The sequence below is a fragment of the Rhipicephalus microplus genome, chromosome 1, assembly GCF_043290135.1.
Source record: "Rhipicephalus microplus isolate Deutch F79 chromosome 1, USDA_Rmic, whole genome shotgun sequence".
NCBI lineage: Eukaryota > Metazoa > Arthropoda > Arachnida > Ixodida > Ixodidae > Rhipicephalus > Rhipicephalus microplus.
The window spans coordinates 248,147,901-248,160,031 of record NC_134700.1 but is presented as its reverse complement, the minus strand read 5'-3'; the positions used below and the strand labels follow the sequence as shown (position 1 = coordinate 248,160,031).

Sequence of the window (12,131 nt, the reverse complement as noted above, 5' to 3'; positions counted from 1 at the left end):
GGTCCTCCCCATATCCAGTCCATGACTCTCGTATTAAGTGCAGCGGACCTCTCAAGTTCCTGCCGTAGACAAGTTCAGCCGGACTAAAACCCGTACTCTCGTGTGGGGCCGACCTCAGAGAAAACATCGCAGCTGGTATACACCCCTCCCAGTCACTTTTATGCTCAAAGCACAAAGCTCGCAAAACGCGTTTCATGACCGAGTGCATGCGTTCCACAGGGTTCGACTGTGGATGGTGAATAGAGCTATGCGCGATTTTTATCCCGCAGCGTTCTAGGAATGTAGTCGTAAGGCAGCTTGTGAACACACTTCCGTTGTCACACTGTATCTCCGAGGGAAAACCCACCCGAGAAAAAATAGACAACAATGCGTCCACCACGCATACTGAACTCAACTCTTTCAGTGCGATTGCCTCCGGGAACTTGGTGGCAACGCACAGCGCGGTCAGGACGTACCGATATCCTGATTTAGATGGAGGCAGAGGCCCCACGATGTCAATCACGAGCCGACGGAAGGGTTCTGTGACTATTGGCACTAGTTTCATTGGTGCCTTCCATTTGTCTGTTGATTTTCCTATCCGCTGACAAGTGTCGCATCCACGGACAAACATCTCTACATCCTTCCAGCACCCGGGCCAGTAGAACTCCTGAGCCAGCTTAGCTTTCGTTTTCTTTATACCTAAGTGGCCCGCCCAGGCGTTGCTGTGGGCCAGGTCGAGAATGTTCCGCCGGTATTTTAGTGGAACTACCACTTGGTTGTAGACCCGCCCTTTAGCGTTCTCATACCTGCGATGCAACACCTCGTTTTGGGTGTAGAACGAAACGTTCTTCCTAGAGTTACCTTCCTTATGTATGGCATCTAGCAGCATAGAGAGTGCGAGATCCGCCTTTTGATCGACCACTAGCGTTGCACGGTCGGTTCTGGCTAGCTGACACCAACTGGTGGACGCGGGTGTTAACACCGAGCCTGTCACCAAGTCCTCGTTTTCGGGCGTTAGAGATATTTCCTCGCTGTTGTCGACCATAGCCCCAGTTTCCGTCTCGACAACTCGCATGGCAGACTCATTTTCCGTCGCAACTACCTCAGGTTTTCCTACACTGCCCTCGGACGTCTGTTCCCCAGAGGGTGAGCTGCTCAGCTGTTGCGTCAGCTCGCGCGCCTTCGAACGGGTAAGGGCCATGCAAGCTATTTCGGTGGCAAATGATTCTCCACGTGTTTTTAACATTTCCTCAGACTTATTTGAAAATAGGTAAGGGAAGTGCTCCGGAAGGTTGGCTGAAATTGCTGCTTCCGTACACAATTGGCCGAAAGGGCCCTCGATTACAACCCTCGCTATCGGTAGGCAGACGCTTTGCTTTTCTGCCACTTGCCGAATCCAGGCACACTCTCCTATATAGTCTTCGGAAGATACGCAACTTGGATGCGCTACATCCATTGTGGCCGCCGAGTCCCTCAATACCCTACACATTCGGCCGTTCACTGAGAGTGTCCTCATGTAAGGCTTCAACAGCTTTAAGCTATCCTCTGACTCCTGAATTGTGGCAAATGCCATGTGCCCCTTACAGCTCCTGGCCATGTGGCCCTTTTCTCCGCAGCTGTAGCAAACAACTGGCTTCCGCGCTTCTAACGCATGCGCTATGTCACCAGGCGCCTTTGAACCTGATGAAGGTGCCGCCTTAGTCCCCTCACTGTCCTTTCCCTGCTGATTGTCTAATAACTTGGAATTTTCGGGTTTCCAGTTATTTCTTGCAAACCTCTTGCGTCCCTGGTTTCCCGACCAGCTTTCTACCTTTTCATTTTTTTCCGAAGTTCGTGGTGTATTGCGGAGACTACGGCGTGAGCAGTAATCTTCGGCGAGTTCTGCTGCCCTGTTCATGTCTACGTCTTTCATCCTATCCTGCACCCAAAGCCTTACCTCCTCGGGAATTCCCCGGTAAAACTGCTCAAGTACCATCAACTCAATGACCTTGTCATGGTTGCCATAGACTTGCGCGCTTTTGAGCCACTCTTCAAAGTTGGCTCTAATTTGGTAGGCATAGTCTGAATGAGATTCGTTGCCCCTCTTAGAGTGCCTGAACCGCAGGCGGAAAGCCTCTGTCGATAGGCGACATTTTCGTAGCAATGCAGCCTTTACCCTGTCATACACCTCGGAGTCCTCTTTATTCATTCTTGCGATAACATCGGACACTTCGCCTGGTAGTACGCATATCAGTTTTTGTGGCCAAGTCTCCCTACTAAACCCTGCATTTTCGCATGCTCGCTCAAAATGCACGAGGTATAATGCAATGTCGTCACCCGCCTTGAAGGTGTGGATTAGATCCTTTATCTTTGATTCTCCACCCCCTGAATTTTGATTTCCCACGGACATACGAAGCTCCAGTTCTTTCAGACGGATTTCATGTTCTTTATCCTCGCGATCCCTCCTTATTTCCTCCTCTCTTTGTTCACGGGCTAAGCGCTCACGCTCCTCTTTCTTTGCCAAAATGGTTTCTCTGGCCTCAATGGCCTCTTCTAAACTCACTTCCTCTTTTCCCAAGTGCTCCAAAATTTGTTGTTTTCTTTTAACCGAGCCGACCGAAATATTCAGCTCCTGACAAATTTCGAGGAGTTCTTGGACCTTAAACTTCTCCATCTTAGATATGCACACCGTTTCTCTTCTAAGGTAATTTTGCCCACGAGCCACCCAATTCTTGGTCTGCGAATCAAAATTTACCACAATCACCCTACCACGTTACCGACCATCTGCGCTAACGAGTCTGGCGAAAAGAAGAGCAAACACGCGGCACTCACCACTTCGATGCAGCCGACGCAGGCGAATCCCACCGCTGCCACCACTGTTGCGCCTTTGGGTAGCGTGGTGCGGACTCGGGCCATCCGAGTCCCCGGAGAGGACGAGTAGAGAAGCCGGGGAAGGAGAAAAAAATGTTTATATACAGTATTTACATGGTAGCGTGGTACAACATGAAAAGAGAATCACCCACGAGCGCCTCTGCGCTAGCGTTTTTATACATCGTCCGCCTTCCCAAGATCCCTTGCAAAGAAAATTTATGCGCAGGATACTCCAATGAGATCGTCGTCTTCCTCTCCGTCCCCGAAGAGGGAAAGCCAAACACCGCCTCCCTCTGAACCTAGGAAAGGGCAAGACATGCCCAGTTCGCTGTTTGGTGAGGGAGACCCCACGCGCCAGCGTGGCACCACAGTGAGATGACGTGGAATCCCATGCGCAAAGTCGCTCCCTGATGCAGCCAGGTTGACTCAAGCAAGGCAGAATACCCCGTACAGCTGCTGGGTCGACGCTGCTTCGGAGTGTTGCTCTCGGCGGCTGACAAAAGCTTGGCCAACGACTTTTGTGTCAAGAGGAGCCGGCGACGTGGTTTTTCCAGATTGTCCGCGTCTGTCGCCGTCCCGGTGCAGGGTTGACTCATCAACAGCTGCCAGGTGCCAGCAGGCCGCGAAGACCACGTGGAACTTGGGCGAGGCACAACAGTGCCTAGGGTCCATAGTTGTGCTTTGCCAGGAATAGTGCTATTGGTTAAAGCAAATGGAATTGTTCCACTGGTTCTTACATACATGTTTGCATATTACAGGGTATGATTCATTGAATAGAACTATCTTGCTTCTGAGAGCTTCTTGAGCATGGCTGATCAGCTGGAATTTGCAGGATTAGAACAGTGAAAACACAGGCAATATTCGGTGACTTCTGAGCTAATATTGCAGCAGTTAATTTATGATAATTTGCTATGTTGGCATTTCAAACTATTCTTGTAACTTCACGACTTGAGGAGAGTCTGGCCTTTGTTGCAAAATCAATTTGTCACTTCTAAACTTAGCTCGTCGCTACATTAATGGGAGAATGGCCTGATTCCTGGTTTTCCTTTAAGGATATGAATGTCAATAAAAAATCGCTTGGTCATTTCTGGTAAAATTCTCAAGACAGCTTGTGCCTTCACCAAGAGGCAAGTGTTGGGTGTAAGCTTTGATAGCAGTGGTGTTTTCCAGCCGACCTGACTCTTTTTTTGTACAGTGGGCAGCATCCTCACATGTGCTCAATGTGATACCTCAAGTGTGATAAGGGTAGGGGGGAGAATAGTGGCTCACAAAACAAAAAGACGTAATACACCCCTTTGTGCCTGCATTTCAGGAAGCCTGCAACCAGCCCTCTAATGGGCGATGGTACCGAAAACGTGCTCAAACCGAGCTGCCAGTTTGTGCTGCGGCCCAGTCAGAGCTCGGCCTTCTGCCCACTTGTGCGGAATCCCTTCCAAGGGGTGCATAGGCAGGGGCCTATTGTTGACCCTTTCCTGCTCAACGAGAGGCTCCAGTGAAAGAGCTGGCACCTTCTCTTCTCTGACCAGCCCCAGCGAGATGCCATGGAGAGGGTGGCCGAACGGAGCCGCAGGAATGCCTCCCACTCGTTTTCACCCGTGTGCCATTGCTGCAGTGGCTATCATATTTGGCACCCTTGGCTGCAGACCTTCTCTCCGACTCCCACTGTGACACAAGCGATAATGCCGACATCGTCTCTCGATTTGCTGTTCAGCTCTTTGTTTGTTCGCCTCTTCTTGGGAGGAAAGGGAGTCTGCTTTATTGCCTCGGCTGTCCTTTTTATTCGTCAGGCAGAGCAGCTGTTTTATTGCCAGCAAGAGCACAATTTTATCGCATGGGATGCAGGTTTCAATCCAAGGCTCACTGGCAGCTGTTTTGGCACGGTAATTTTGTGAAACTGTTGTGTGTCATTGTAATTTGGGCGGCAAGAAGTAAGTGCATATGCCCGAGTTAGTTTCTCTATCTGCCTTCTTTCTCATATGGCAGCTAGCTATGTGTACATTGTTATGCATTTGTGTGGCCTCGGACTGGAAGAAACTTTGCGGGTTTTACAATGCAGGTTCGAGCTACGCTTAGTGGAAGAAGAGTCCTTAGCTGAAAGCCTGTTTAGCCTCTTGTGTTTTTTGTGGCAACTGCCGTGCCCATTTGTTGTAGTAATATTAGCTAATATGTGGGACTGGGCTCTAATCGCGACTCTTCCTTTTTTTTGTTCGTTTAGGCAGTTTAGTTGGTCATCAGAAGTTGTGAAGCAAGTGTTCTTTGAATTTTGTTTTCATAATTTCACTTATGATTATTTCACTACAGTTCTAACAACATACTCCGACACTTTTTTAATAAGCCCCGCGTGAAACTTTCCTTTCTTTTTGTATTTAGTATGTTCCTGAATTTTCAGGCGTACTATTTAAAGTTCAATGCACTCACTCTTTCCTTTTTGAAGGCTCTGAGTGGCAACCAGCAAATGTTTCACAAATCGTTGTGGTTTCGTGCGCTTTTTCCTCACACTTTTTTAGTCTTCCTTCTTTTATTTATTCCTCATTTGTAAGGGTCAAGTGAATTTCAATACACCTCCTGGCTTCTTTTTTGCCTAAGGTTGCCAGGCACTATGCTGTTATAAGAATAAGGATTCACATTGTTATTGATGTGCATGACACTTTAAACTTTGGAAAAGAACAAAGCCAATTTTTTTTGTGTGCATCTCGGAGAAGAACGTCTTACAAGGCCAACAGTATGCCGACTGAACCGCTAGATTCACTATTTGCCTAAACCATACGATGACACATAACTTGCCATGTCATGTTCATGATCAGCATGCATTGGGACTAACTCAAATAGGTGGTTATCAGGGCTCCATCGACTCATGTATTTTTGTGGCGTAGTGCATCAAAGGCAGATTTGCTGGGAACTCCATTTTCTTTGACAGATATTTCTTTGTTCTAGTTTCTAGAAAGGCAAGAAACATACGAGCTTCAAGCCTCTAAATATTTCAGGCCATCTTTATCATCCCCTGTGGTCCAAAATGAAAGCATTGACAATAAGGATGATTTTTACTACTGTGCGCACAAAAATTATGCGGTTTGAAATTTTCTTTCCATTGTCAGGACGATTTCACAAACCATAGTAACATATGCCTCTAAATGCTTTTCTAAGAGAGATGTGCAAATATATTGAAGCACTTTGAAAAGAATGTCACCAACTGTTATAGAGCCAATTTCATTTCTGTCTTTTTGTGGAGTCATAGTAAGTTTTTTTATTGGTTACCTATAAGTAAAGAAAATAATTTAGGCCTAATTATTTTTGGAGTTATTTCAAATATAATTAAAAATGCAATTGATTGTTGTCACAGCTATTAGTGATTGGCTTAGTTGTTATTTGAAGGCTTTCGGCCTCCTTTGATTACATAGCGGCAATCAAAATTTCAAAGTTTGTAGTCCTTTTATATGTAATACTGTATTGGTGAGATAGGCTTTATTCACTTATTTGGCACTTTTCAATAAACATTAAAGCAGCATTCCTTTGCCACGTTTTGCCATGTATTGGAACAAACAGTCTTGCGTAACAGCGTTGCGCTTCTGCATTGGATGAGTAAGCGAGGTCGGATGATGTTGGAAATGATGCCTATGGTATAGGTTTTTTGTGCAAGTGACCTTGATCCTCGCTCAAAGCGTGACTGCCTCACGATGAGCAGGTAGCGAAGTTGCAACAGATTCTGCTCAGTGTAGCCATTTCCTTTTGTGGTCATGATTGGAGCCACCCGATCGACTCACCGTTTTTTTTGTTTTTTTCAATATCCGAACCAGAGTGTGTGTCAATTAATTGCTCTTCATTGTTTAGTATTCTGACGAAGTGTATTTTGTCACCTTTAATTAGCAGATAGATGTTTGCTTAATAAAGGCTATAGTTGAGAATGTATAGCTGTAATGTATTGGCTATGGCTTAAAAAGACTGTTCCATTTTTTTTTTTGTTTCACAAAAAAATAGCACTTCAAATGTTCGTGGTGCATTTTGCCTCTGCTGAAAGATCTAAGGGTTAAGTTAATACTAAATCTATTATTCAGGATTGACGCTTGTGGATTTCGTGTAGGCTTATGTGGTAGCTTATATTCTTTTACTTGTTCCCGTACTAGTTTCTAGTTTAACTTACTTGAGGAAATCGGGTTTTAAAGAGGTCCTGAACCACTTTTCCAATATAATCATAGATTGACTTAAGTGTTCGAGTTTATTGCCTCACAAACTGATTGCTACAGAAATTTATTAATCCATCAAGTGTGTGGGTGTCAGCTGGATTTTGTCTTGAGGTGGGAAAATTAGCATTGCATAAAGATGGGGGAAAGTGGAGGGTGGTGCACTGAGTCAGCGGCAGTGATGATGTGGCTGGCTTTGGGGGGGGGGGGGGGGGGGAGTGGCCCCTTTGCGCCCCCTGCCCACGCCCATGGTGCACACTTTAAGCACATTTTCTCCACTTTGGTCCTAACAAGCTACATGGAGAAAAATGACACGGGGGAAGGAGGCTACTTGATGTGCTTGTCATGAAACATGCTCGCTCGCTTTAAGGCGCAATTTTGAAGCATTAGAGCATTGCAACCATGTAATTTTAGAGGCTACAGAGTGTGGTGACCGGTGAGCTCTGGCACCCCTTGGTGAGAAGTGCATCTGATCCAGACGATGCTCTTTGTTCATGCCAGCTATCGACCAGTAGTAGCACCCTCTCTATATGAAGAGAGGGTGCTATATGAAGAGAGGGTGCTATATGAAGAGAGGGGTGGTTCAGGACCACTTCAAAAGATTTTCACTCCTTACTATGTTCATACTGTTTGTAAAACTGCATTTCGCTGAAAAGAATATCTGTACATTTTACTGAGTAAAACAGCTACAAGGAACCGTATACTACTATTGTCCGACTTGAGCTTTGCTTTCATTAGATGTTCACGGGAGGTCATAAACTTGGGGCATAAGTTGTTCTCCAGCATTTAATGTCTTGGAACTGAAATGTTAGAAAAAGCAGTGATAATGAGAAAAACGAGATTCTTTGAGACACATTATATTTGATGTTTGGGCAAAAAAGAACAATGTTGAAGGGTAGATTGTTGGCCTTGTTGACGTAACATGTTCATGAAGTTAAGCGCGGCACTGTCCTCGTCATTTCCGTGCCGTGCTCAACTTTATGAACAATTTTCAGTCTGTTGCCTCCTCTGAGCTTGTTGGCGCCCTCTATTTTTCACTAGCAATGCCTTCTTTTTCATAAAAGATTTGTGGTAAATTCAACGATTGAATGCATTTGAGAAGTTAGTTGAGCCTACATTTTTAACATAAAAGATTAGGTGACTCATTTGGGTAAGCAAATGTTGTCTCAGCATTCCTTAATGCCAGGTCCTTTACTCAAGTAAAGAGAATGGCACATGCGCAATGCTTGTTTTTCGCTCTTCATGCTTGTGTCTTCTTCGTTACTTGTAGCTATACTTGTATACTTTTTATTTGCATTATGGAACATTCTTTACTCTCCTTGAGTTGAGCCAGGTCTTTCTGTAAGTGAACATTGAGTTTTATTCTTGTAATCAGTGAATATTTTTTGTGAATGTCGTTTGTATAAAATTGTTAGTCTCATTAGGACACCATTGCCTCTTTAGCTTGGACCTAAGAAAATAGGCCCAGTTCTTTAGTTTACGTTTGCAATATCTTACAAGAGCAACTCGTAGGTTTTGCTTTGAGGGAAAGGAGAGCATGATAAAGCTTTGGTATTCTACATACTTTGCATGGTTGTCTTGCAAATTGATGTCTACGTGGCTCTTCAATTTAAAGTATAGAAAATGTTTCCACATTTAAAACTTCTAAAAAAGTCACCATTTACATGTTTCTAGTCTTCCCTCTGATTTCCACTGTTTTCCTAGCAGAAACTTGTGAAGCATTCATTGAACTTTTATAAATACTGAGGGTGCATAAGAAAATTATTATGTTTTGTAAAGTTCGTTTGCTTTTGTGTTGTCTTTTGGTATGTGTTAAAATGTATGCACTTTGCAAAAATGGTGCATAATGATTATATAAACCATTTTCTTGTTACAATCATTTATATCAGTTAATATGCTTCTGTAATATTACTTTTTGCTTGTTTTATTTCTGTGTGAATATCCAAAGAACCTTAGCATTTAATTTTGTTGCATAACTAGTTATTGCACACCATAAAATTAACAAAAAAAATTACTCTATGACCTTAGTAGCGGTCTATTCTATTCCTTTTGTTTTTTTCCTTTTCCGATTTCTTTCCTGCTGTAACCAGTTTTTCCACTTGTTTCAAAAGCTTGTAGCGCATAGTATTCTTCAGCAAAATACTAGATTACTTGCATATCATAATACGGTGTAGAATAGCATGTTAAGTTGAACAGACTTGTGGGCTTTCATTTTGTACTATGAATATTTAAATATTCTACTGCTATTGTGCCTGCTTGTTTAGTCTTACTGGATAAAAACATACAATCAAACACCTGTAAAACAACTTCTCCTCTTATTTTAATTTACAGTATCTGGACCAGTTTCTCAAAAATGGGGGCTTGCTAGATATTCAGAGGCCTGGTGAGGGTGCCATCTCTTGAATTATGCACCTTTCTTAGGTACTGTACTATGTAGGGTGCTCTATTTTATACATGTTTCATTGCTTCACAGCCAAGTTTTACGTTAGGACATTTGCATACACCGATGATGCAGTGTCGTTGAGCTGTTACTTTGTGCCTTTCATTGCTTTGGCTGTCGGCTATCGAAGCAGGGTACACAGGTGCTGGCTGTGTTTGGCAGCTTCTGTAGTAGTCTGTCCTTGTGTCAGTTGCCGTTTACCAAGTTGGCAATCGCGTGAATCCACTGTCTGCACATGTGCTATGTTAAGAAATTTTCCAGTATAGCAAGGGGCCCAGTTTCACGAATGTCCTGTCATTCAATAGCACTTCCCATTTGTACAGTCAAGTTTCAAAGCAAGTGTCCGTGGCTACTGTGAAGAACATTGTAACTATGTTTCCAAATACCAGTACATGAACCTGCTTTGCTTCTCATCTTGTGTTGCATGATGGGCATTATTATGACTGAACTGACATTCCAGTCTGAACTGTGGTCTGCTTAGATAAGTTTCGCATGTATGGTCTGTCACTCACACTAGAGAAAGCAGTTTTTCTACACATATACAGAAAAGAAAGGAGCGTTGAGTAGTTGTGAATGACAACTTTCGTTTTTCTTTGGAAGGACAGCAGTAGTGACGTACCCTGCTTTGTCATGAAAAATGACGATGGATTCACTATATTGCCTTAATAGTATTAAAACTGGCAGATTCTTTTTCTCATGCACCATTTATGTTTACTCTGGTGATTGACACTGTGTACATTTAAGTGATGCAAAACCTTTGAATGGCAAGCAGAAATTGTGTGGTTAAATATTGTTGTACTGAAGCGAATGTTTGCACTTGCCAAGCGAAATGAGTTTTGCAAGAGCTGTCCTGTGGCTTCTGTTTTGTCTGTTCGATTATCGACGGTTGCATCGTACGCTGTTGATGACCAGCTTTGGCTGTGATCATGCGACCAATTCTCACTGAATTGGAACTGAAGACACGACTTTTAACATGTCTATGTGCAGTGGTATTTTGTAACCAGAGAATGTGCTTGCTGACGAGCTTATTGCTGTATTTTGATTTTTTTTAATTTCCAGTGTTACTGAGAAACACAAAAGCTAGAAAACAACAAAAACGTCATTTGAATGGCCATCAAAGCTGACTAATGTCCCCAAACCTGATTAATAGCGCATTGCTTGCATGTCTCGAGTTGATTGTGACCTGCAGATTTTTTTGGTGTTAGTCCAGCCAACTGTCGATCTGACCCAGCGGCTTGGTGGCCATGTTCACCTGAAGTTGTAGGTTCGATTCCCAAGAGTAGGTGCTGCATCCCATTTGGTGCAGAATGCAGAAACATATTTGCGCTAATTGTTCTGCGTAATGGATCACCTGGTGCCCTCAAATTCACCAGGTTCTGCTTGCAGCTTCTGGGTGTGAGAATTAACTGTGACATTTTTTTTTGAAAGGTCGCTTCTCCTGCTGCTGCTGCTGCCCTTTTGGTATGTGCAGGCTTTTTGTGAAGTTGTTAGTATTTTTAGTACTTTGAGTCACTGTGTGCATGTATGTGTGTTTGTGCATTGGTTTTCCCGATGCTGGAAACAGGAGAACATGTCTCGTAGCTGCGTTAGACTCTTAGCATGCTGCAAGTACCGTGCGATACCATTATCGCGGTGGGAATGTAGTCTAGTGAAAAAGGAGTTTTTCTCGGTGAAAGTTGTAAAAAGAAAGAAATTGACAAAAAACTTGTACCTGAAGAAAAGAATGGCAGAAGAAGGTGGTCTTCTCCTTTTCTTTCATGTAAATATTGAATGTTATATAGTACATGTTATATATATTATATACATGCCCTGTATGCGACGACATCTGTCAGGCATCTTTTCCTATTCTTTCTAACAGAACGGTCAGCTCTCTTGATGAGAGTTGAGTTTTTTGTTTGTGTACTTTTGTATAATATTAGTTGTTTGTGTTCTTATTTGTTGCAATAGTCCATAAACAGCAGCACCTTGTTCCTGTATTCATATTTGTAACAAGATGTATGTCTGGTTGAGCTTAGTTTATGTAAAGGTTATCGGACGTGAATACAAGGGCGCTCTCTAAGAGGGATATTCTCGTATGGTCTTGAATGCTGCTGCTTTTTTATTTCCCAATGGTGGAACCATTTTAGATGTGCATTGTTGTTACAAACAATGCAAGCACATAGCAAGATGCTGCTTAAGTTGATGATGCTCCTGGCTATGACATCTGCCTTGCGATGTTTGGTGCTGTTCTCATAAAAACAGGAAATGTGAGAAAAGTGGGGTGAGCGAGTGAGTCTTAGCAGTCCTGAAAGTGATTCGCAGGTGTTGCCACTGAGCTGTAAGAACCAGGAAAGTGTTTGTTGTGACCACATCAATATCCCCGTGCTTGTGTAGTAATTCGACATTCTTGTGCTTAGGACAAGCACTAGTCAGCTCAGAAATAGATATTGGAACACCTTGGCTGGTTGTCCTAATGATGTTTTTATTTGACAGAACAAACAGATGCTTTGGGTGTTGAGAGCTCTAGTGTAGGCACAAACCGCGAAGCTCCATGGTGGTTATGTGAGGGTATCTGTGCGTGCTCTGCTATGGTGTGAACAGGACAAATACCAGCTTTGCAGCAAAGGCTTGGCAGTGTCTTGACCAAGGCAGCACTTCGTTTTTGCTTTCGCAGTTATGGTGCACAAACATTTCGGGCTCCTTCA

General features: G+C 43.6%; 1 protein-coding gene across 1 annotated transcript in view; it reads left to right on the top strand.

The window, feature by feature from the left end:
* LOC119185791 (protein FAM117B) overlaps positions 1-4,457 on the top strand; it is a 129,693-nt gene extending 125,236 nt beyond the window's left edge. Inside the window, exon 8 of the mRNA XM_037434669.2 lies at positions 4,142-4,457. Within this exon, the coding sequence (XP_037290566.1) occupies positions 4,142-4,325 (184 nt within the window). The 3' untranslated portion in view covers positions 4,326-4,457. The remainder of the gene's footprint in view (positions 1-4,141) is intronic.
* Positions 4,458-12,131: the final 7,674 nt, after the last annotated feature.